The 27,010-nt window shown below is 39.8% G+C and overlaps 1 protein-coding gene and 1 long non-coding RNA gene across 7 annotated transcripts in view; one reads left to right on the forward strand and one right to left on the reverse strand.

Annotated features, from left to right (window-relative positions):
- On the forward strand, positions 1–24,846 carry LOC125322450. Its single transcript, XR_007202010.1, has 4 exons — positions 1–97; positions 22,025–22,157; positions 23,360–23,463; positions 24,692–24,846. It is a non-coding gene; the product is annotated as an uncharacterized LOC125322450 (long non-coding RNA).
- The window catches only part of ESRRG (estrogen related receptor gamma), a 374,779-nt gene that overhangs the window by 216,262 nt on the left and 131,507 nt on the right, over positions 1–27,010 (reverse strand). The window contains exon 2 of one of the 6 annotated variants that reach the window (XM_048296142.1): positions 12,257–12,410. The exons of 4 other annotated variants lie outside the window; for them this stretch is intronic. In XM_048296142.1, the coding sequence (XP_048152099.1) occupies positions 12,257–12,291 (35 nt within the window). In that variant the 5' untranslated portion in view covers positions 12,292–12,410. The remainder of the gene's footprint in view (positions 1–12,256; positions 12,411–27,010) is intronic. One more of the 6 variants, XM_048296139.1, reaches the window with a different exon arrangement.

Here is a 27,010-nt window from a genome sequence, read left to right on the forward strand (position 1 = left end):
TCACCTTTTTCTTATTTTCGCTCCTACCTTCCCTAGCTAGTCCATTAAGGAAGTCTAATTTTAACCAACTTCTAGCACAGTGCTCAAACGGAGACTGGTGAGTAACCACACTCTTATTTTAAATTATTTGGTTTCACTTACGAAATTCTGTACAGGGTATTTGGCTGGGTTTTTTGATTAAAAAGCATACACAGAAGTTCTTTTTGCAGGAGAACAACAATACAGAAACCTTTCCACTGACTTCTGTGAATGTTAGAGACGTCTTAGTATGATTGTATAGAGACCATGAATTAATGTGATTGATTTTTTAAAATTTGATTCAGCACATGAAAACATTGCTTTAAAAATAATCAGCCAATTTTCATTCTTGAAAAAAAAAAAAGCACATGAAACCAGAAAACTTAACTCAGTCAAGACATGAAGAACTCTGTGAAACTGCCTCCAAGAACATCAAGATTAAGCTGCTGACTCCACACTTACATTATAAAGATTCTGAATAATAGAATTTCTTCTAAAGTACCTGTCTGAGCACACCCCAAACAACAAACACACTCTAAAAATCCCTCCCCTGACAAATAAACCCATGGTTTTATAAAAAGGAAAATGAATATTCAATAAGAAAAAGTAAATAATTGGCCTTTAACCATGCCTGGCCACCTACTCTTTAGATTAGAGGTTTATTGTAAGCATGATCATTTGTACAGAATGATCAATTTCTATGACTTAATTATGGATATTTTCTGAAATCTGCCTAACATTTCTTATATTAATTGATTATAGTTAAAGATCAGGCGCATTTCATTACAATTTTACGTTTCTGTTTAGGCAGGCAAATGTCTGTGTGTATGGAAGAGACATTACCAGACCATTTACTGCCCATTACCGCCAAGAAAAGAAGCCCATACTGGAACAAACTGTGCAGCATTTCTGGCATTCGTTAAAGGAAGAAAGCTTTATAAGAAAAAAGAAATACCACTGATTTTTACAGGTGTTTAATAAAGATAAGCTGAAAAAAGGGTTCCTATTTTAAGCTTGGTGATAGCTAAAAATGCGTTCAAATATGTTCAAAAGCAATCTGAAGTCTCCTAAAAATGGGTGTTTAAAAGTATTCAAGGAAACAGTAAAAATGCAAATATTTGTCACATTATTGTAGGATATGGGACAAAAATGCTCATAAATTCAAAGAACCCTGCTGAGGCAAACTGCATTTCATTTAAATATGACATTATTTGGGAGTCATTAAAACAAAAATAATGTTTATCTGTTGCATTGTAAAGGTTACTGTGAGAAAACAGCCAAAGTTTGCCCGTACTCGAATGAGTGGTGAAAGGGACTGTGAGCATAACACCCTTAATTTCAATTGTTGTAGTTGTGCTGTGGGAAATAAAAAGACTTAATGTAATTGATGATTCACTGCTATAGAAATACTACAGTAAAAATAATGAGGATGTATCAGTATTTTCAAGACTCTTGGTCTGATATGCTAATGTACCTCATACACATTACAATGAGATGAATTAAAAAAGAAAAAATAAAAAGGGTGCCAATAGTGACTGCTGACTTTTCCCTCAGAAACATGTTAAATCCCAAGAAGAAAGTATACAGTGCCTCGGGATTGCTATGGAACACATTCAACAGCTGTCATCCCTCTATTCAAAGATCTTTCCTGATTTTTTATTAACAAACCCACGTAACGGGACACTTAGGCTACACAGAAGTAGGCTAGTATGTTGGGTTTAATATTAAGAGCCTAAATCTCATTATTAAAAGCATTCAATCTTGCTGAAGAGAGATGGCTTCTAGCTACAGCCATAAAGAGCCTTCTGCAACCCAAGTTAAAAAAACTTCTGTTTGCATGGACTTGCACAAGTCTGCCTATACTACTAAAAAACATAGTGAAATAATGCTAAAAGACCCCCAAAACCCTAAAGCTGCCATTTTGAACCTTAAACCATTCCCTGCAGTCATTCTGAACCATTAATTGCTGGTTATTTGTACATGGAAATCAAGATGTAGATGCATGCAGATCCCTTGATTACACAGACATTTAGTCAGTGGCTTTACTACTGTGAGTAGTTTTTGGTGAAGCAATCAAATTAAGCATGCCATTAAATATCTGATGTAGGTAAATCAGGTCTTAAAATTTGATCCATCTTGCATTCCTCCATCTCTTAAATTTGATTGTATTTGTGAAAATCAATCATGCACTTGCCTTAGGCCCGCCTTAATTCTGTCAATGAATTTAAACGCATCACGTACAGCACTTTTATGTGGTTTAAATTCAGCTATGAAGACCCATGAGGGTTCTGAGTTAAAATAATTCTGCACTGCATCCCCACTAAACAGTGGCTTGCCTGGACTGCCCCTGAACTGGTCTCACTTCCAACCCATTTTGTGTGTTTCCTTCCAATATGTCTTGGAGCCACGTGGTCCAAGGGGACAGGGAGAAGGGCTGGGATGTTACACTGCCTCTTACTACTGCTCACATGCTGTAGTTGAACATATGCTTATTTACAATGCCCTGCAACAGCCTGTAGCTAACACAGCTTCCTGAAGCTATTAAAAGTGGACACACAATAACTGCAAGCAGAATTTGGCTTATTGTCTCCACAGATTTGTGCTAATATACCAGTGTCTCAAGACATCACTTCATTTTCATAACAAGGAGGAGATTTAATTTCTGCGGATTTCTATAAAAAGCAATTTGGAAACTTCTCAACAATGATATTGCTTCCCATAAATGCCAAATTGGTAAAAACATCATAAGAGGAAAACACAGCACACTGACAATATCATTTTTTCTAACTTAAGTACCAGCATTATTCAAAGACATTATACTGCTAAGTATCCAAATAATTCCTTCATTTTAAGGATCGAAAGCATAATATTATTTTGTTAAATTAAGCTCCCGCTTTCCCAAATCCCTCTTTTCCACTTAAACTGAGGAAATAAAGGCAACTGAAAACACATCTGCGTGCAAGGCTTTTCTTTTCAGCTTTCAGGGGTTGTTCTGTTCTAGTTGGGGTGTGCACTTCCCTTTTTGCTGATTACCAAAACCCAAAAGTAACTGCAATAATAATTGTAAATCCCTGCTTCGGATGAGAAAATGAGCCTCAAGTATCATCATCTCATTCCCACCTTCCACTACTTGGAGGAAGAAGGTTGGCGAGGGAAACTATCATTTATCTCTAACTTATTGGTACTACTGTAATACAGTCTCTCCAGCTAAAAAGGAATTGTTACAACTGAAAGTGACTGTTTAAAATGGTATCAAAGATCAAAATTTCTGACTATGGTAGCTTGGGGTGGGGGGCAGGGGGCAGATAGCCTGGTTTTAAGCATGACCTATTAATTGACGAACATCAGGACTTTGTGGTCATTTAACACTCCCTATAAATGAAGACTTGATAACAGCTATTGATCTCAGTTTTCCTGGAAGAGGATCCCTGGGCTCAGCAGTGAGCAGTTTTGCTTCTCTTAGTTCATAAATACAAGAATAGGGCTATTGCTCAAATGCCACCCTAACTGCCGAAAATGAAATAAAAGTAAATTTCACTGCAGTGTGGAAGGCAATACAGGTGTATTTCCACAGCAGTTTTTTTTCAGTAGATAGCTCAAGGTTAATATAATCTCAGATTTCCTTATGGGAAATACAGAATTGCCACAGGTGACCCCTGCTATCATTTGAAAATATTTTCTTCATGAAAGCCTCCTCAAACCATACAAGCATATAAGTTACTGTTCTTATTTATTTCCTGATCTTCCTTGTGCTACCATGGAACTGCAATACCTCTGAACAGTAATGAGTTCAGCCTAACAACACATAAGATGTGCATTTCTGCTGCCCAGGCAAGAAGCTGAGCCAGGGAACAGGAAGTGTTGGGCTGTTACACCTGCAACACAACTGTGTCACAAGAAACAGAGACAATGGCGATTGTCTCTCCTGTCTGAGTCTTTTGTCATTCAAGGCTTTTCCCCATTTTCCCTCTTTTTAGCTATTTGTCTTTAAAACTCTGCTATAGGCTCATCAAATCAAAAGCTGATTTCTAAAACTTTCTGTGGAGCTGCCAGAAGCACCGCCATCACTGAAAATGCATTATCACAGGATTTAAACAGAGAAAATTAATCCCCTCCCTCTTTCCACCTTCCCTTCCCCAAAATGAGAAAAACGATCTCTCCATCTCCAGACCCCCAGGTCAGATTAAACCCAGATGTCAAAGGAGAGACCTAGAAAGAGGTGCACATCCCTTCCAATGAGGATTTAAGGAGAAGCTGCAAGAGTAGATGAACTGTTGAACTCAGTCCTCTGTCTTAAAAATACATTTCATTGGGATTGTTAACGCACTATATAAGTATCCAAAAGATGCAACAGAATTCTGAAATATGAATTAAGGACATATTGCCATCTCCAGCAAAATAATAAAAGTAGAGAGATTAAGAGACAAGCATATCTTTTTGAATTGTAGAATAGGTTTATAGGTCTTCTAATAACAACTTTTACTCAAACCTTACATAAATAGGCTTATATGATACAAATATTATGTGGGCTATGTGGAAACTACAAGGTCCCTAATCATGTTTAGGGATTACTTGACAGAACAGAGACATTTCATTCCTATTGGACCTAGGGATTACAGCAAAGAAACATCTAATATTCCATTTTTTAATTTCATGCATTTTTTATTTACTTTTAATGATGCTGTATATATTCATCATCCTGAAATATTAAAACAGTATGAAAAAAGTAATAAATTGGTGGAAAATTTAGGGAATGGGAATGCAACAGCACGCAAATCATACACTATCAAGTGCTTGATACACATTTAAAATTACTGTCTAGTACAGCAAAGCCAAATTCCTGGCAGATTTCTGAAGCGCAAAGTCACAATAAGAAGATCAGCAGAACAGACTGAAATAATAGAATATTCATCCCCCTAATCCATATGCAATTCTTTAGGGCTTTTTTTTAACAATGCATATGAGGTCTGACTGTATTCAGGATTTAAATAAGTTGTCTCTCCCTCTCTCTCACACACACACTCTCTGTATTTTTGTAAAAAAAAAAGTATATACAGTTATCATTTCTGCTCTACTGCACCCACATTGACAAGGTTAGCACATCTCCTCACACCTCAGATGAAACAATAGCATTTTAAACAACAAAAGTGTTAAAAGAAATACATTTATTCATACCATTGAAACCTCCTGCAACAGCTGTGTTGAAAGGAAGGGGTCCACTTGCCTGGAAAAGGGATTTTTTTTTGTTTAATATTTTTAACTCTTTCCTACATGATTCTGAATAATTACTGGTTAATTTAAACCAATATCACATGTAGTTACTGGCAATAAAATTTTGAAGTCAGTACTAATTCTTTGAGATCATGCCTTTCTCTCTAGACAGATGTAATTTTAGATCTGGCATTGTATAAAGGGACAGAGACCTAGAGACAAGCAAGTCATCACTCAAAAGACAGATGCTGATGATAAGGATGGTACATGTACAAAATGTGCTTGAGGATGGGAGAGGGGAGGTGGAGTATAAAACTTCCATTGCCATGCTTGAGATTACTAAATTACTTTCAACCAGTGCAAAGGCACAACTGAGCTATAGATGTTCCTCCAAACAGGGGTATGAAGAAATTCATCCCCTATCATACAGACATGCAAAGCCTGATCCTTAGATCAAGCAGGTTTTTTGTTAAATTAGGCTCTTTCTGATTAGGCTGTGAAATATCAACACCACATATCTATTTTATTAGTGATATAAAATGAAGATATAAAATGAATGTACCCAAACATAAGACATTTGCACCAGTAATGCATGTGTGGACTTGCTAAATAAAGGTGCCCACATGTGATAATTATGATGGCCACATGCAGAAAGCAGCTTTCACAACCATCCAACAGCTCTTGTCACAACTCTGTTAGTGAGGCGAAGGAGCTCCAGGACAGGTGATGGTACATGAAAAGCCATCTGGTAAGTGAGAAAGAGCAGCCACATCCTGTGGAAACCTGAATACCCAAATGTAGCCACAGGCTATTTGTAGTAACAGGTCTCATGAGAAATGGCCTGGGGTGTAGATTGCTGCCGAGCACTTACCAGGACTTTGGGTTCCTACCTGGTGTGGGACATGCTGCTCCAATCCCCTAGAAATCAAGCTCGTGTGTTATTAACCAGACTGTGATATCAGTTGACATTGCTATTCACATTGCAAGGTTACTTTTCATTCAATACAGGCTAAACAAGCAATGCAAAAACATATTTAATGAAAGATTTTCTTTTTGTTAAGGAACCTGCTTACCTGCCCTTGCTATGACACCCATGTGTCTACACTGACACAGAGTCCAAACTTACTGGTGCTTATTGTTTACAGGTATCTAATTATTATTGATAGACCAGGGGGGAAAAAACCCCTAAGCATACTGAAATCACCAGAATTGGTCCCACATCAGGTCTGGAATACATCCACCCTGTGTGTATGTTTTGCAGGCGCATAAGCAAAAGAATAAGCACTCTTAGAAATTATTTGATCTGTACTAATGAGAAAAGTGTGAAGCTGTACAAGGAAACAAAAGACAAATGAACATAAAACTTCTGCTAAAAAATACGACCAAGATCTCTGTTAACAGAACAGGATCTAATAATGCACACTGAACTTAAGAGAGAAAGCCTGATAGACACCCTGCAGAGCTGCACTGGACCGAATCTGAAAGGCACAGGTGGCACCAGCTTTGATGCAAATGTACCACACTTTTAAAAGACGGGGCAATTAAGTAAGAGTACGAAGTACCATCTCATTTTGGGGGGAGAGCAAAAAAAGGCCACAGAAGGAAGCTGGCATTTATTGAATAGGAATACAGATCACCCAGTGAAAATTAGGGTGTGCCTGAAATACATCAGTGCTACTCTCCCTGTTGCCATCCTTTATTTTACAGGACATAACAGATTTATATGAGCTTCTATTTCAGTGAAGACAACAACAGTTTGTGACAGTGAACGCTAGAAAAGTGCAGCAAAGCTTTTGCCCAAATTCTATACTTTGTTTCAAAGCAGAGAGCTAATCAATCTCTTCTGTAAGTGTTTGTAAATACAGTAAACACTTTTTAATGTGCACAAAGAATATTTTGTTTCCTTGTACAGATTCAGAGAAGTCGATCAGCCACATTCTTTAGAAAGCTTCTAAGCAAGCAATGCAAGACATATATTTGGAATATGAAAGTTTAATCCTACTCATTAAAACACGACAAACTTATAATTAATTGAGAATGGAGTCAATAATGAGAGCATCCTTCAATGTAATGATGTTGGTACTATCAGCTTGTAATAAGGGAATACGCTGTAGAAAGTGAAGTATAATATGGAAAAATTACAAGTCAGTTTAAAAAAAGAACAGCCTGAAAGTTTTGCCTTGGGTAGAATCTTTAAAACACAAATTTCAAATCCTCAAAAGTTCCATTTTCCCAGTTGTTAAATGAGATAATACATTATGTTGTTTTCCTGTGATGAGGAATAATTCAAGGTCTTACATTGCCTGATTAATCTCTCAACCAATATTTAGAAAAGGTTTCTCTTTGAGCTAATCAAACTTGACAAAAGCAATCTTCAAACTATGCCACATTCACTGATTTGTAAGATATCTCAAACTTGTGTTTTATTAAATGCAGTTTAAATTAGCAACAGCTCTAAATTCACCTGCTTATGACACCCCCTGAATCTCGCCAATAGTACATAAGGTAGGTAAAAAGACTACACATGCAGATTAAAATTATTAGGACAAGCTGCTTTTTATTTTTTTAAAGAAGGATGCAGTTTTAGTTTTAAGATAGCACTCAGCTACATCCCTATTGTTCACACTATGTTGCATTTTGGGGGACAGTTGCTGATGGCATTCAGTTTACTTTTCCTGGAGATAACTGCCCTGATCTTACTGGATAAGGTCTCTCCAGTGATCCCTCCAAATACTGCGTGTTTCTTAATCCACAGAAAAAGGCTAACTTTCAATATACAATCTTATGACATTCTTAGGCTTTCAGTATCAAACAATATCATTAGGTTAAAGGACATCACTCCAGAAGAGCAATGTTATGATGAGAAAAACTAGTAAGGAAGCACTACAACACTGCCCGGTAGGGGATCACTGGGGGGAAGCACTTGAACACCATCCCAGCCTTCACCTTCACTAACAGCATTGGTAGCTTCCCTTCTTTCTGTGAGTGGCCATATGTGTGCAAACAGGATTTTCCCATGGTTTGAGAAAGTGTTTAAATTTGGTTGCCTGACTCCAAGCACTAGAAGAGATTCCTGAGTTAGCATAGCTGAGCAGGAGGGGAAAAAACTGTGGGAGAGATGTAAGTATTAATTCCCTACTGCAAATGTTCCAAGAGGAAATCGGGCCTCCAACTTATTCTTCTTCTCAAGTCACACTTAAATTCTGGATAAGTAAGTTTCTGAGCTACTGACTCCCCTCTTATTTTCTCCTCAAGGTTGTGTGCAACCAAGAAACTGCATTTCTGGCAACGTCTATGATAAAATAACACAATGTCCCATTAACAGGCCTCAGGTGCGTTAGAAGTTGCTAGTGCAAATCTTTTTGGGGCTCAAGGAAGGATACTCAAATATTGGGTAACACACTCTGACTGGGAAGACTATCAATAGAGTTTCACAATTTGTTTATATAAATGGGCCAACACTTTTAAAAGCACTTCAGAGCACTTAACTAAAGCAAACAAGCACTTGAACTTTAAATATCTAGCAAGAGAAGTCATTGACAAGTATGACTTGACTTAGTAAATTCTAGTATCTTTGCAACCTTTCATTCATACAGTCTTGTCATGAAGAGAAGCACCAGGCTCTCATCTCAACTTCAGCTCTGCTGTAAGATACAGAACGAGTGGGGTGAGGAACCACCCAGTCCCCTTCTGTATCTCTTTGTTAAAGCAAACAGCTTTGCTGTTTCCTATACGGCGATCCTTGGTCCATAAAAGTCTTTATAAAGCAGCTTCTGATTTGAAAACTTACTCTCTCTCTCTTATTTGGCCCTTAAAGTAGGAATACTTCATCTTACAAACCTCGTTTGCCCTGATATCCGTGGTAGCTAAGTGGTGATTTGGGAATACAGCATTTACCAAACACCATCCTATTAATTCCCCAAAGCTCTGGTAATAACTTTCTATACTCAGGACTGGGTACCTTTGGTAAGTGTTCTCATCGTGGTGCCAGTGTCACATGCATTTTTTATGTCTTCATATTTATAACACACCCCTCCCTGGCTACTGCACTATACACAACCACACTGGTCATTTCCTGACCAAATTAGTGTGATCTGATCCACATACACTTCTCTGCTGATAAACCAGCACCCAAATGGGTAAGATGAAAGATTATTCTGGAGTTCTGGACTCTTGGGTTTTTTTTTTAAACTGACACTTAGCTCAAGTACTAAGCTGGCCCCAAGAAAAAAGGTGGTGTTTAAAACAGGTATTTCTGATCAGTAGCAGGTGAATCTCATTCCCTAAAATCCTGCAACATACCTTGATTTTTATTTCTCTCTCAATGTGTTTTGCACATAGTCGGCATAATGTGGCAGAAAAGAGGTGGCAGAATAAACCTTTACTTTAACCTGGTCATTATCATCTTAGAAAAAGGAAATAAAGTATTTTTAAGCTATATCCTGGTGCTCAATGGCCACACTGGGATTTTAGTTTGCTAGTTTTAGGGGACATGCAGCATATTCTGGAACTGGCTGCTTGGGATTTGTACTGATTAGCCTGGTAATGAACATTCTCAAAACACTATTGTGGTAGAAAAAAACTCCACAGTTGATACAGTTGAAAATATGATCCACTCAGTGCTAAAGCCTCAGACTATGCACAGTTCCTAGAAGAAATAGCTTTGAAAACTCTTTGAAATACCATGCAAGTCATAATTGGGTTTTAATGTATAAAACGGCTCAGTAATTTAAATGTTTGGAAAAGAAAACAGTCTTTCCTAGAGTTTATGAAGTGATAAGTCTATTTCTTAGAATGATTAACTATGCAACCTGATTTTGAACACGAGCATCTCCTAGCATATGCTCTCCACAGCTGACACCATGAGAGCAAACAGTTTTACCAAATTAATATTATAGGACCCAATTCTGATATTAAATTCCCATTCCTCGCCTCCCCGCCTTGAGTAAGAGCCTTGTTTTTTACAGAAGTAGTTTTACTTCCTATTCTTAAACAAGTGAAGTCAGGATTAAGCTCTGCTCCTCATGCATTTGGGTCTACTGAATGACAAATTAGACTTGTATGTACAGGATGCACAACATGACATTTCCACTAGAAACTAAAGGAAAAAAAAAAAGAAAAAAACCCCAAAAAACCAAAACCCCAAACACAGAAAATGAATGACATTCAAGCATAATACAATACTCATTCATTTATAGAAAACTTTTAGTAGCAAATGCATATTAGAAAAACAGATGAAGTACAGCCAGGACAGCATAAAGAATGCTTTTGGGTAGAATGTCCCAAATAACGTCCCATTTTAGAACAGTGATAAACCAAGACTATGACAAAAGAAAAAGCAATTCAGTTTTGAACACACTACAAATAAGTAACAAGATCTAATCATTTAGAAAGTCCTTAAAGAGCCCATGGCTTTGGTAGAAATGAATTAAATGGTGAAGTGAAATTAAAGAATAGAAGAATAAACTTAGACAAAATTACACCTGAGAGAGGAAAAGAGACAAAAGCAGTGAAAAGAAACAGACCCATGGAAAATACTACTTCATTCTAATAATAGATTCATCAACAGAATATCTGTATGCACTAACACCTAATTTGAGCATCCTGAATTCTGATCCTGATTTCCCGAGATGGCAACTACAATATTAAAAAAAAAAACAAACTTAAATTGCTCATTACTAGAAATAGATTGATTTGCATGAGAAAAATGCAGAGTTAAGATTCCCATTTCATTTACAAATATTAAGATCCTAAAATAAAGTCTCAAAGTAAGTCCTAACTCCCAGGCTAACACTTCCCTCCTTTTGGTGACAGCATCATTGCCCCTGGGACCTGGGAAATGCCATATGTGGTGGCCACAGGCAATAGGATGTTTGTGTGAGCCCAGAAAATCTGGACAAGGGCTCAGGAGATGAGCGTGAGAACTTGCAATTCTGTCTGGTATTCAAAACCAAACAAACAGGGAAACATCCAAGTGGGAAACACCATCAACAGCAAAAGGCCTGACTTTACTTACGGCCATCGGAGGAAGAGCTGTGGCTATGCTCAACTTTTCTATTTGTCAGTAGCTTTCCTACCTTAAGCAAAACTTGCTGGTGCACATGGCCAGCTACTTCGTTTATTTTTAAGCACATAAATGTAAAATTGACTAAAGACACACAAGTTTACCCTGGTGCAGAAGCCAATCGCCAGAGTAATCCAACGTGGTGTATGCTGGGCACAAGATGTTGGCTGATATCCTGCAGTCAGCACATTTTAAACTGCTTACTGGTTTTAGGTTTTAAATTGCCTACCAAATACTAACTTAAGTTATATTTGGGTTGGTTTTGGGGGGGGGGGGGGGGGGGGGGAATTGGGGAGAGAGAGGGGGGAGTGGATAGTATTAAATTTAATAGAAACAAATCACCCAGGTATTAAAAAAACAGCAGTTACTTTACCTGCTGCTCTAGAGAATAGCTCGGTAATATAAATTTCAGTTTTCCCATACCTACAGCTCCAAGCTGAACATTGGGTTGTCTGAGTTGCCTTTATCCCCTGAACACTACATGTGAGAACTCTTAATTTTGTGTTCTAGCACTTTAAGCAGAGTTGCTTATAAAGTTAAGAGCCACCTTAATGTTCCTCAAAACTATACTGAAGTACGAGACAACCCTTCCTTGTGAAGGTAAGAGTTTGTCAACTTCTAGGACCTTCAGCCACTAACCCCTCTCTCATCCAAAAGTACCTAACACATTTCCCTTTTAAACTTACTGAACATTTACAGCAGCCAAAGCACATTTTCTCACATGACTAAAATGCTGTCTCTGATGGCCCTGAACTCCAGCAAACTTCAAGAGCAGGACCTAAATTTAAAAGGTTGCTTTAAGGATTAAGCCTGAGCCCTTGCTGCACCTGAAGTGACACACTTCAGGAGGCAAACACCCCTCCCACTGCTGGCTGCGGTCTCCCACCCCCCAGCAGCTCCGGCGTGCTCGTTCCACCGGACAAATCGCAGAGGAGAGGGAGCGAACCCCCTTCATGGACTCACCATCCTTTTCTAGTCACATTCACTACGCATTGCATTAGAAAATCGTAACGGTGTTAAAATATTTTGGCAGGATTTGTTATGGCCAGATCACTCACTTCCTTTGGGACACACAAAGCCTCCTCTGGCAATGAAACAGCCCAAATGTCAGCAAATCCTATAGAACAGAAAACGGTCTGTCAATGTAAAGCCTAAATGAATCTCCAGTTAAGCAAAACAAAACAAAACTGTACAACATAAAAATTCACATACAGAAAAAAGAAACAGCCTAGAAATGTTCACTTTTTATTAAGGTTTCTTTTTTTTTTTTTTTTCCCCACCCTCCAGAAACTTTTGAGCAGCATTACAATGAATTCATCACAAGGTGCTATTAGAGCACAAGCTCCCTCCAAGTGTTACCAATTCACGGACAGATTAGAGGGCACATTAATAACATAGTTAATATGAAGTGTTTAGAGCCTTTACATCAGTGACAAATACGACTCAGCCAAATTTCCTGACCATTGAGGCCACGGAGGAACAATTTGGTAGATTTCATCAACAGTTCTAATTATGTTCCTGTCAAGTCGAGAACAAAGTAATCCATAACTGGGGGGCTGCTTGGAGACAGTGCCACGTGAGAGTAATTTATGCCCAGGGCCCCTCGCTGTAGTTAGTGTGCACAACGCTTGACTAACAAGTGGGTTCAAAAAAAGGAATTTATTAGGGAAAACAGCCCTCCAGCTCCGAGCAGCTCATCAGGTGCAGGCTTAGCAGGAGTTATGAGGCAAAGTCTTCTTGTTTATAAAAGCACCTAAAGTCCACACTGGCCTCAGTAGGGTTTAAATCATGGGATTTCAGCCCAAGGCTTCTGCTGGAGCTGGGTAAGCCCACTGCCAGGGCCAGAGTGCAACCCAGCCCCCTTTAAAATCATCTCAGTCCTTGGGACAGTGGCAGCATCACTCAGAGGCCGAGTGGTACCAATGCCCTTTTGCAATCCTATAAATAACACACTAATGAAAGATGCAAAGGGATTATTAGTAACAGTAAACTAAAATGTCACAATACACGATGTGTTTCTTACCACAGCCCAACTGGGAAACAGGCTGAGAAAGGGAAAGGGAGGGGAGGAAGGTAAATGGGGGAGAAGCTGTCATGTAATTTTGAGTCATTTTCCACTGTGATCTATATTGGGATACAGCTTCTATCCTTTCAAACAGGATCATTTTATACATGACACTCCTGCTGCATTTCACAAAAAGGCAGGAATGTCTCCCGAGCGCTCGAAGTGCAAAGCCTGGCAGCGGTCATTCAGGATCAGTTACTTGCATACGCAGTGAGATGTTAGAGAAAGTAAAATGGTGCATTCCAAATGTATTTAAGAACAGTGTCTGTAAACAGAGGGTAAAATAGTGTTTGCAAAAAATTAGGTCCATGTGAGAAACACAAAACACTTAATGGGTTTTAAAGCACAGTTTTCTGAAGGCAGCTGTGGGCATACACTACTGCCAGCAGTTTTAGGTTTTTATTTAGCAAGACAAAACCCACAGCATTTAGTGGACCAAACACCAGCTCAGATAAGGGAGTGGTCAGACCAAGGACCCACTTCAGACTGATTTGCTGTGTAGCCCCAGAAAGGCTGACTTCTTCACCCACATTTCCCACTGCTAGAATAGGTACAGGTACGCAGATCTGTACACAAATGACATATCCTGCCAATGGATTTTTAACTATAAAAATGTTAGTGGCTTCCCTAAACTATTGGTTTCAGCTACATTTTAAATTACTAGTTGACTACAGGCACAGAGGAAATGCAGAGCACAGCTGGGGAGCACTACATCAAAACCCTGAGCTTCTCCTTTCACAATCTACTAAAGTTTCTTACCCAGATTTGCTTGAACCTGTAAATTCTCTGACATCAAGTCTAGGGACTTTCCCAGCACCTACTGAGTGGGACAGGATTAGTCTCATGTAACTGAAGCTTCACAGATTTATGATTACTTGCTCCCAAGGATGAAAAAAACCCCACACTTTGAAAGCAGGGGTGGCTTTGCAAGGAGGCAAAGAGGAAAGAGAAGGACACAGCCCCATTCTGCAGATGTGAAAAGAGAAACATCTCTGCAAGTCAGACAGTAATTCAGAAGCCAAGCAATGCCTGGACGTTCTAATTCCCAGACTCGTGATTCAGTCACAAGACGTGCCTCCTTTCCTGGTGAAATGTCATGCTGCTGCATGCTTCTGTTACAGAACACATCCTAACCAAGTGTAGCAAAAGCATGATGATCCCATTAAGTATCTAACATCTAATACCTTGTGAAAACTAATTTAGTGCTTTATCAAATCTCTAGTTTGTATGTAGAGCATAAACTGGCTACATTTGCTAATAGGGCAGATTGACCCGTCCCATATATTATCAAACCACATCAAAGCCTGCTGGAGGACGTAGCCTTAGCTACTTATTATCCCTTGCATTAACTCTCTCACTAGCTACTCAACCAATATATTTTCCTGTAATACATCTGTCATGATTTTGCAGGGAAATCAGCAATTCTGAACAGTGCAGCAGTTAGATAACGGGACTAAACCCATCATGGTTGCCTGGCTTTCCAACCTACTGCTAATTGGCATGGACAGAAGCCCTTAGAGCTGGGCTTGCACAACAGCACACCACTGCTGGGCCCTAGAGATTTGGCCTCTTAGTTAGATTTGTATTTTTAGAGCTTGAGTCATTCACATGATTTCTTCAGGATTTATTACATGCAAGAGAAATAAAGTTGGATGCCAACACCTTCAAATTTACAAGATCTTTTTTCTTATTCCTTTTGGCAGAAAAAGGTCGTATTTTGCAAGAGAACATGTGGCTTAGTAATCAGGAAAAAAGTGCTAAAATATTAGTAATAATAATGTTAGCAATACTAGATACAATGAGAACATCTTTCTTGGCTTGGATGCCATGCAATCATATTCCCACGTGTTTATTTAGGGTCTTACTTGTGACACTGTATAATGAATTATATATCTGAAGTCATGTCTCTAACGGTCTGGGAACTTGCAGATATGGCTAATAGAGGGTCTGGTTGGTTGTTTTGTTTTAAAATAACAATTGCTAGTATTTTCTGATAGATAATGTTTGTCTTCGGACTTGGAAACCCTGAGCCATTACACTTGGGTCTCTTACTGACCTTTCTGACCATGTGACTACCTATCATCACTGGAACCCAGGAGGTAGTGGTGGAATATGAAAAATAAACTAAAATAACACAATACTCCGTCTTCAAACAGAAATCCACTCAATAGAAATATGAGATTCTTTCACTTTGCATTTGTGATTATATGTAGTTCTGAAATATAATTATATCCATCATACCATCCTACTTGTTCACATTTAATCCTACATTTATTTTCTCTTTGTACGGCTTCTCAAGCACTGTCATCTTTTCCCTTATAACTTCTAGCCCCTCATGTCTTTAAACACTAATGTAAACAAGTCAAAGGCATTTAGGGGGGCATACGGGGGTATTACTAGGAGGTTTGTATAGTTTCTTGGTGATCCCCGATCGCGTTGTTGATGGATCATTTTTAATCCAGAGAATATTAAAAACTGCTTACAGCCCAGCTGTGGGTTTAGTATCACCAACAAAGGCAGGCCAATACAGTAGTTTTTCTACAGAGTAAAACTTCTAACAAGTAAACGTTTAGCCAGGGGAACAAATTAGATAACAACAACAACAAAAAGGCGGGCAGTGAGTTAAAACTTCACAATTCTGTGTTACTGAATTGAACTGCAAGTCTTTGGAGCTTTATCCCCCTCCCTTCCTTTCCCTCTATATTTTTCTTCTTCTGTTTTTATGCTGAAATCACAGGAACTACGCAGGCTAGCAAGGCTGTAATCACTCAGCAGGAACCTGGCACAAGCACAATGCAACCACCAGCCAGGCAGCAGGAAACTGAAGGAAATCTCTCTCTCCCTCCCCCCCAGGTTTCTTAAAAGGGGCTCGGCGTGAATGAATCTTCCTGGTAGCCACCAACAATTTCTTATTCCTTCCGAGCAATCATCAATTTCAGCATCAAGTGGTTTAGTGGCTCTACAACTGGTAGTGGCAGCGGAGTAAGCCCAGCATGCAAACGTTTTGGCTAATTTAAAACCCTTGTGCTGCCGAATCAAACATGACAAGACAACAGTAAAAAGAGAGGCTATTATCCCAAATGAGAGTTGGCGGATGGCTGAAATTGGCTTGAGTGGCAGAGACAAAAGAGGTGGAAGGAGCAGGGACAACCAGGCATGATAATAGCAAATACAGTGTGCACTTTCTCCCCCACCCCCAGTGCATTCATATATACCCCACCTGGAGGAAAAAGGGAAACATTTTCGAGTTTCATGGCCAGGCAGAAAAAAATACACTTAAGAAGATTCAAAATAAATTAATACCTGGTAAAGCATCTGCCGCACAGATACGGGGAAACATAACTTTAGAGACATCACCCTTTCAACAGAAACCCTAACACTCCAAAGACAAAACCTGTGACTTCCTACCTGAATTCATGTCCTGCTGCCCCAAGTTCATTCCCGTGAGCTGAGAAGCAACTGAGTTAGGACAGAATAACTTCAAAATGAGAATTATCTGCAGCAGGGCTACTGGTGAATAGCTGCTACACACAACAAGCTCGTGAAGAGCCCAGATCTCCAAGAGTTGCTAGGGAGGAAACGTGGAGGGCAGAGGAATTAATTTTTCAAGGCAATTGGGAGACCACAAGCATTCTCACGATGTTGAGAGCCATGAACTCTGGTGATGGCTTGCAGCTCACAGAATGATGACCTGTGGGATCACTGGAGAGCAAGCAAGTTGTCTTTTGCAAGATTAACAATTTAAAAGTGCTGAAATTAATTTTGTTTAATAGCTGTGGGTGCAGACTCCTTACAAAGTAGGTTGCAAGGTCAGCAAGCCTCCTAAAGCCTTTTAAAATGCAGCTTTTTATAGGGACAGTAGATTTAGGGTGGCTTAGGGCTTAAAGATCTGAAAAGCAAAAGAAGGCTAAGAGGTCATTTCCTACCACTTCCAAATCCTGGGTGAAGACATGTTCTCTGTTTTGCTTCTCACTTTATGACATACACTTATTGGTATATTCAAAGCTACTTGAGGCAGTATGGGTTTCTTAGGGTAGGACAAAGTGAAAAAAGACATTAAAATCAACCATGAGAACCTTGATTAACCAGTACATAGCAGGCTCATCAGACTCATACTGGAACATGCCCACCTGTGTTACAAAAAAGCAGTGGGAGACGAGAAAATAAATCTGGGAGACGAGAAAATAAATCTAGGAGACTGAGAGACTGGGAGGGGAAAGACAAGGGCAGGGGGAGTGCTCACACCCTTGCCATCATTCAGAAGTAGTTCACCTGTGATTCACATCTGCCTCCTTATGCAAGATCATTACACTCTAAATTACTGTACTGTACAGAGTGTTTCAAGAAACAGCTGGGCTCAACACTAAAACCAAAACCAACCATTTAAAAGGGATGTGCTCAGCTTCACACCCTAGTACATGTGAGCTATTGCTCACAACATAGCAGAATCTGCTGATTAGTGCTCCCTTCTAGGACACTTTTCTCCTACATTTTTACCAACAGCACCCAACTAACTGCACAGGTAAAGTTCATAGTGTGTGCCAGTCTGGGAGATAGAAACAGGGAACTAGTTTTGCACCATTGTGCAAGATGGTCTGAATTTGCTAAAAATAAGCAACATTGCCTTGAAAAATATTTGCATTTTGTGCATTTGGACCTGTGTGAAAGGTGGACTCATGAATTTAAATAAAAGTCCAATCCCCAAAAAAGCACACAGCCCAATGTAAAGAAATATTCCGTATGTATAGAAACCCACTTGGTCTCACAAACATATTCAGGGAACCGAGAACCCCAGTGAAGGACACGATCACAATGGATATAGCATGTGGGTTTGTCTCATCCTGCCCACTTCTTTTAAATCTTTTTCCCCATAACATGAAGGAAACATGTGGCTTAGTTTTCAAAGAAAAACCAAAACCAGTAACGTGCCAAACATCAGGCATGCCAGCTGTTCATAGATAGCCCACCCTGGGACAGGTAAGTGCCACCCAACAGAGAAACCTGTATCAGCCAGCCATACAGGCAAGCAGGAACACTCCAGCCTTTGCAGTGTGTTTTCCTGCGTAACCAAACTTCATTACTGTGATCCTGCAGACAGAGGGGCCCCTTCCCTGGCAATGAGGTAACTGATGGTCATTAGGGAGGACAGAATTAATTCTGCTGCGAGCCTGGCGCTGACAGTGGCCGAAGCGAACACATCAGCCATTTTTCTCAGCCTCTTCCACAGGGAGTTGGAACAAAGAACGGAGCCCTGGGGAAATACTGAAGACATTACAAGAAAATAATTTTAGATGCATATGAATACTGCCACCAAATACTGTGTGCTTTCAGGCTGATATATGCTGGTGTATGTGGTGTTTGTTCCCTTTCTTTGTCTCAAAGTTGAATTCATATCCTCACACAGCACTCCAAGGAAAGTCCAGTTCACAGTTCAGCAAGGAACTGCTTAAAAGGCAAGCCTGATACAGGTCCTTAGGGCACCTCATCCATCCTGCACTTGGATGGCATTCTCCACCAAGGGACCCCATTAGGAAGGAAGGGAAAACTGAAATCCTAACCCAAAGCAGCCAGAAACAGCACCAGCATACTGGTGTAGCAGCGATGGATGAGCCTCCATTTGTCTTCAAAGCATGGGAAGCCAATATATCTGCTTCAGAGCAAACTCAACTTTACTCTCCAACCTTGTAGTGTACTTAAAGGTAAAATGTATATCATCTTTCTATCCGTGGATAAAGCCACAGAGAAGTGTCACCGAAGACTCCAATTAAACAGATTGGAAGTGAAGCATTTCCAGTGCAACTCCATACAGCAAAACACCCTGAGATGCACAGTTTAAAATCAATTGCCCAGGAAGGCATTGCCACAAGCAACAGCTTCCTCTCCCCTCCACACAATGGAGTAACTCAGAAGCATCTTATGCTAGTACAAAGCTTGCTGCAAAGTGCAGTTGCTGTAGGAACGCTATCAATACCGGAGGTATCACAGATCCTACCCTCCCTGCAGAAGGTTAGGCCCTTCCAGGCAGGAAGAAACAATATGTTTGTTCTGGGGCCAAAGTAATTATAGACTTGCCTATATTGCTTTATATTTCTCTTTTCATAAAAGAGCTTTGTATTGGTGTTGAACAAGCCGAGTTATGAGACTGGAAGTCTCCAACCTAAACTTAGGTCTGGCAGAAGTAGAAAGAGCTTCACTCACGTCAGGAAAGGTGATTCTGTTTATGCCAGGACTGAACATGGCCAAATATTCAACGCTGCCCATTAAAATATTTAAGCTTAAACCGGTGTAATTCCCTCATGGATAGTATATTAAGTATACATCGTCAGACTTCTCTTCACATGTGAGTGGAGCAACTATGTAATATTACAGGAGGAACTCACATTCTTCATCCATGGGGGCAGTTCTAAGGAGAACACAGAGATTCAAACAACTGTAACATGAAACACGCTTGGTAGAAGAATATTGTATTTTTGAAAGCTGGTCACCTGCTTATAGGAATCTCTATCCAGGGCTCTTACTTACATTTCAGGGGTATCTGTTGTTCCAGGTAAGATCCTCCTGCACCAGGAGCTGTACAAGTGCAATGAGAGAAGACCACCATGACCAATACACAATGTGATTCAAAGGCACCAGCCAGAGAGCTGCTGGGAGCACACGTATTTCTTGGGCCCCAGCCAGGAGCTTAAACCTAAAGGTTACCCTGTCCTGGTGTAGCACCATATCACCTCTAGCGCCAATTAGGCTGACCAGAACTGGATATATCTGCCTGCCTATTCAGTTCATATCAGGAAAAAATGAGAGAGAAAAAAAGGGAGAGGGGAAACAGCCAGCAAGGTCAGGCACTTACGTATGAACCGCATACCTTGTATGAGTAACAGCAACACGGACCCAAACCACCAATGCAGCACCAGAAACTGCCTCCTCCTGCTCAATGCACAATTAATTGTTAACAAGGCATCTCACTCCAAATGCCAGACCAGTTCTCTTCCTGCCTGTGTTCAAGATCACAAAAATATCTCCCACCAAAAGGCTTTTTACGTATCTGTATTTGCAGTCTCTGAATCCAGCAGGAAGGCTAATCTAGGTATTCTGCCAATCTACAAAACCTAAGTTGTGTGGACTAAAACAAGGAGAGCTATGTTCTCTAACATGCTAAGAAAACTCACAGGGTGTCATCCCAAGTGACTGCAAAAACCACATGGATGAGATGTCTAACAAGACTGTCCCAAACCTCATGATTAAACTCTTTGCCTCAAAGTTTTGACCTTTTTTTTTCCTACATGGCAGACTTTGAATAGGTCCTGGCCAGCAGGAGAGTGGGGAAGTACAAGAGCCACACTCTTCCATCTGCTTCTCCTTGGGATCAAACACTTCTCACAAAACAAATGTCTTGCCTCAAAAGCTTTTTTTTTTCTCAACCTGTAAAATTCTAAAGACCTCTTAAAAAAATTCTCACAGCCTAGAAGATGACAGTGAATCATGAAGTCCAGCCACCTCCTCACCATTGCTGTGCCTCAGTAGTGCCCACAGTATGACACTAAATTTGAATGCCTTGCAAAAGAAGCGGGAGAGGGGTGGGAAAAATGAGACCGAGATCTTGACAGAAAACAAAAGAATGGAGACCTAAGTCAGCCAGCCTCGCCTGCAGATGACTTCCATGAGTTTCTGCCTCTGTGTGACACAGATGAAAAGAGGTTGCTCTTTCTCTGAGACACCAAAAATGTCAGATTCTAACAGCAATTTTTAACATACACATATATCTATATATATATAATGTAGGTAGTGAGTACTAATTTTACTGAAATCATTGCCATACCCAAGATTACTAAGCATCAGTTCCAGGAGAAACACCAAGCCTTGATCATGATACCTGATGTTATTCTCTTCACCTCAACATCTTCACTGCTAATAATCACAAGCCCCAGAGACACCCTACCCTGTAATGGTTTTCCCAAAGCCACAGTAAAACTCAGATCAATCTGATGCCTACTGCAATGTTCAGAAAACTGGGAAACTTACTGTTTTCATTGGGGAAAAAAAAAAGGCAACCTTGCAGTCGCCTTTGAACTTCTGTCTGTACCACTGGGATAAACACACTCAATATCAGGAGAAGAAGCACTAGGAGGGCTTTCATGATGCAGTACACGAAAAAAAAAGAGGGGAAAAAAAAGTGTTACAACATGTCCTGATCCTATTCTGCTAATATATATATAATTTTTTTTTGAGATAAAGCCTCCTTCTGTCAGAAAAAAATGTCCCATATTTTCAACAGGATTTTAGGTTTAGTCTCTGTAGAGGATTTTCAGACCAGCCATTATTGCAGCACTAAAGCACATTAAGAATATTGAGCCAATTTATTAAAACACTCTGATTCATAAAAAAATAAAATTTAAAAAAAAAAATCAAGAAAACCTGAAGCTCAAGGAAAAAAAAAAAAGGGGAGTAAACACTGAATTTTTTTTTTTTTTTTTTTGGCCTCTTTTCCCTCAGGCACATAGAGCAGTCATTAGGGAACTGTCCAAAGAAGCTGAGGAAACTCATTACCAATCTGATAAAGCATGGCCAGGTTACCATTCTGGAGTGGGGGGGAGAGGGGGGTTTGTTGTTGTTTTGGTTTGGGTTTTTTTGGGTTTTGTGGTTTTTTTCTACTTTTCCCTTTCATATAGGGATGAAGCATGCATAGACTCTTGGGACCTGACTGTGTTATGGAGCACAAACGACGTGCCTCCAGCCCTGCTCCACAAACCATTCCATCAGCAGAAGTCTCCGGCAGGTCGGAGACGGACTAACTTTTCTAAGGTATTAAATTAAAAGATGTTGAATTAAGTTAAACGCCCCACATTGAACTGACATTTCCCTTTTTTAATGCAATCTAAGATTGATGAAAAATACCACTTATCTACATTAAGGGTCAAAATATCCAGCAAAAGAAGCCTCTGGTTCAGCGCATCAGAGCAAAGTCAGTCTTACATAATCCGGGGACCAGAACGCGGATCACATTCTGATGATCCAATTAATGGTGGGATACTTTGCAATCAGCCAGGAAGCAAGGCCCCTAACAGATTGTGGGGCTGTAACATCAATTTCTTAAGTGCATTTAAAGGATTACAAATGTTAGTCCTGGCTTGAGATTGAAACACCTATTGAGGTGCTCTGAACCACATTACAGTAATTGGGTACCTGAATTAATGCCATTTCTTCTGATGGGCAACTTGAATACATTGGAATTACGGATTTCTTTTGCTGTGTTTTACTTTCAGCCTTTTTCTTCTCAGAGCATAAATCTGAGGTAGAATATCTCTTTTTATCTAGATAGTTTTAATTACAGCCCTGAGGCACCCAAGTACTGTCTTAATTTCACCTTCTGGATTGTTTGGGTGCACTCCCTTTTTTTTATCTTTTATTTTCCTTATTATTTTACCATGCAATGACATTAAGATGGAAATTTTTTTTTTTTCTTGAAGCTTCAGGGGGAAGGGGGAATAGGCTGCTGAGACATGGAGAAAGAAAAGTCTTTCTTTTCCTTCCCATATCCCTCTTCCACTATGTAAACCTTTTTATGCATGCACCAGATACCATTTGCAGTTTTACACCTCTAGAGAGCTAGAACTAGGGCTGCCTCAATTAGTCTTCTATTCCTTCTGAGGTCAGTTCAAGTAAAGGTCTCCATCATATCAAACTGGCAGGAATGCTAACGACCTGGGTATTTCAGACCATACAGGGTTCAGCTAAAGAGCTTAAAAACCACGTAGCTGGTTTCAAGAGTATTCAGCAAATATACAGCATAAAGCTGTATTTGTGTGCCAGAGACTAAATTTACTCAGTGTTTTAAAATCTGAAATAGGTTATGGCACAGGTTTGTTTGTATGGCTTTTCAGCCAGGCAGTGTCTCTGTTAGACCGCAGTACAGAGCATATAGGACACACACATTTTCCTCTTGGATCATCTGAGTTTTGATAATTAGAGTTTTAACAGGGAATTCCATCCATTTTTGTCCTCAGCGTCTGTGGCACTGACATTTCAGCGACCTCGGCGGTGATTTCTCACTTGCAGCTAACTGGAATGTACACAACCATGATATAATGCCCACGCTGTGAAAAAAGAGGTGAGAAACAGAGCGTGGTATTCCAAATATTCCAGTCTGCTCTGTACATTTCATTATCTGGTTACAGGACATCAGGCTTATCTATTGTTTTAATTACTTTTATTTTTGAGGTCTTATTAGTGATTAGTTGTAAATATACATACATGTACATACACATGCATATTTTAGTTTTCATGTATCATATATCCTTTCTGAGATATTCCAACTTTTTGTCCTATACTCAAGATTCTGTAAAGACACTGTGATGCTGCAGTGATTCTGCTCTAATTTTGGTTTTGCATAAGATAACTGTAAACAGCAAAGATACAGGAGCTATTTATCTTCATTGCTGGTTAAGAGGAAATTGTAGCATATACCTTAGGGGAACTAAGGAGGCACAATGATTTAACAAGCATATGAAGGAAAGAGACAGCTTCTAATTCAATAATAGAACTTTCTGATGCTCAGGAAACAGTGGTGTGCATGGTTTAGTCAGATAGCCTTTCACAGTTAACTGTTTTATTTCTTTGATCTATTTCCTGCCACATAAGAACGGTAAGATTTAGGAGGGGTCACTGGGGACCTTTCAGCTGTGCTCCTTCTTTCTCTTGAATGATTTTGAATGTTCCTTAATTTCCCATCTCCACTAACATGGGATATTCCTAGGGTTTAGAAATAACTCCTCTGAAACACAATAAAACCTATAAAGTGTCTCCACATAAGACATGATTAATCAGCCAGTGGATAAGACACAGTTTCGTTGTAAGGGCCACGCAATGAAGCAGGGCAAAAGGTTTTTCAAAAAGTGTCTTGCAAATCTCAGCCACAGTTTCAGAGCAGTTTTTGACTCATTAGATCGTGCTGGCTGAAATGATTTACATACAGATAATGACAACACAGACCCCAAGGACTAGTTAGCTGTTTAGCAGCGTATACATTTCATATAACCACTTCCATACATCTAGTTTTAAATTCATTAACAAAAATTAATTGCTACCCAGTGGTCTATATTACACTGCACACAGCTTCAATACACTTTCTAAATTACTGCTTTCTGTCACTCCTCCCAGCAATCCTACAGACAAGATAGGCTTTACTGCCTTGAAGGCATTGACTATCAATTTGTAGCAAAGCTCGTGTTTAAGTTAGTGAGAATCAACAACTGAACTTCAGGATAGTTGTCTTGTTTTTAATACCTCATTAATATTTTGGAATAACAGACAGCTTTCTCCCTCTCCCCCTTTGGCAGAGGCAGAGTGATGTCCTGAAGGTTCCCCTGCAGAGACACCAGCAATAACAGCTCCAACATGCTCAGAGAGCCCTGATCTCACTAACGTTCATCTTGGACCCAATTCAAAGGTTACTGAAATCATAAGGAAACTTTGCATCAGTTTCAGTATTCTTCAGTTCAGACCTTCCAGTCGTATTGGCCCCCTTCTCCTCCCCAAGCCCTAATTGAGCTCTGCTGTGTGAGCATTAATTATGTTGTTATTGTTGTGGCACATTCAGTATGAAGTGACTAGTGATAACGCCGTCCAAATGTCTGTCTGCTTTTTTATGGCTTGGGTAAGGAGAAAAAAGTTGCTTTTCATAAGTAATTAACAGAAATTAGTCTTGGGTTTTTACAGATGCATAATGATTAGGACCCAAGGGGGAGGTAAGGTTCACTTTTTAGTAATAACATTTAATGGATAAAAAATAGAAAAGTCTTTCCACACTCTTTCCATCATATTTCCCAAATATTTACAGTGTACACCTCGGGTTTGAAATAAGCCAGGGAGAATTAATGCATTGTTTACACTTGGAATCCGAGGTGGCCCCGTCCCAGCAGGGCAGTACAATGTGCTGTATCTTTCCCTTCTCAGCACTTATCTTAATCTTAATAACTAGCCAGACAACCGACTCCAGAGTCCTGGGCTTATCGACTGGAATTCGTCACATGCACACAAGAAAAGACAAGAAATGCATTATATAACAATGCCATACAAATCATTATCTTTTAATATTTAAAAGTATGTATTCAAAGTCTGATATGAGACCATTTTGGTTGAACTCAATTCCACTGGTTGTTATTAAATTTGATAGCAAATGAACAAAAATACACTTGTAACGTATTTATCTGCAGAAGAGTTTATTTGCAACAGATCAAAAGGCTGCTTCTTACTGCATTTTAGCTACTGCTATCAAATGCAATCTGCTTTTTAAACATGCTTTGATACGGGAAGACAATTTTCAAAACAGATTAATAGGAAATATATATATTTTTTTTTCCCAAGTCTCCCAAGCACCAAGAAATACCCAGGGAGAGAATAGAAAGACTATTGCGCCCTCACTGTGTGTCTACAGCAGGATTTCTTTGAAACAAGTTTATATAAGCAAGAGGAAAACCATTCCAACTGCAGCCACCAGGCGCTTGGACCATGCTTTTAAATTGTCATACAGATCTGGATTTTGGTTCTGGTGCCTCACACTAAATGGCATTTTTCGCCAGGAGGCAGAGACACGTGTGAACCACAGCATCGAGGGGTACTCTCTGCTGCAAGGCTGCTCTCCCGAGAGGGTTTTCCTGCCTTTCCCTGCACCCCCACCGTAAGAACTGCGCGAGTATCTACACAAGGTGGTGAGGGGGGAGCAGAAGCACATGAAGAATAATGATTAGGAGCCCACTCCTGCAGAAAGAGGGGAAAGGACAATGATTTTAAGCACACACCCTGTCAGTATTCCCTCTCCCTCTGCCTGCAAAACGGTAAGAGAGAGGATGGATACCTCCCCCACTGGCATAATTAACACGAACTCGAAGCGGGAGTATATGAAATGAATACAGGTTAACAAAGATGCTGTAAATTCGCTCTTCTCCTCTGCTTGCTTTGCTCTAACCCAGCCTATACAGCATTCCTCATGCCAAGTATTACACCCTCAGTGATGGGATTCATCCAACACAAGACACTGGATTTGCACTCAGAAAGACTCATTGCCAGTGCCAGATTTTTCCAAATATCTTTTCCACATTGAAAACTTTTGAAGATTACCCTAGGCCAATCTTTGTGTTAAATCACAAACCACAGTAAATCAATTAGTTAATCAATCCCATCAGGCAATCAATTAACATGAACTAAGAAATCCCTGAGCAGACATATTCTCGTGTGAAGAAAGGTCACCCACCGGGGCCTTTATATGTCTGTTCATATTAGTTTAAGCCCAGGTTTAGAAGGAGAAATTTTCCTCTGATAACAGTTCTTTGTATTGATGTGTCAGCACAGACACCTAGTCTCCGTGCATGTCTGGCAGAGAGCGTCTCTATTTTACTTGTGTTATAACTAGAGGCCACTTTCAGAAGAGGGAATCTGAGATTTGTGCTCTGATGCGGTGAGAGATGAGACCTCTTTCGGTACCACTGAAAGGTCTTTGCACCAGGCTTTGTAACGGTACCTGAGCAAACGAGGAAATGGGGCTTTTTCAGGCACAAACTGCAAGTGGAAGCAAATTTGCCATCACCCCCAAACACTGGATCCATGTTGCAAAGCCAATTATTTCACTCATTTGCTAAGGTCAGGTTCAGTCCCAGGAA

Source organism: Corvus hawaiiensis, chromosome 3, assembly GCF_020740725.1.
Source record: "Corvus hawaiiensis isolate bCorHaw1 chromosome 3, bCorHaw1.pri.cur, whole genome shotgun sequence".
Taxonomy (NCBI): Eukaryota; Metazoa; Chordata; class Aves; order Passeriformes; family Corvidae; genus Corvus; species Corvus hawaiiensis.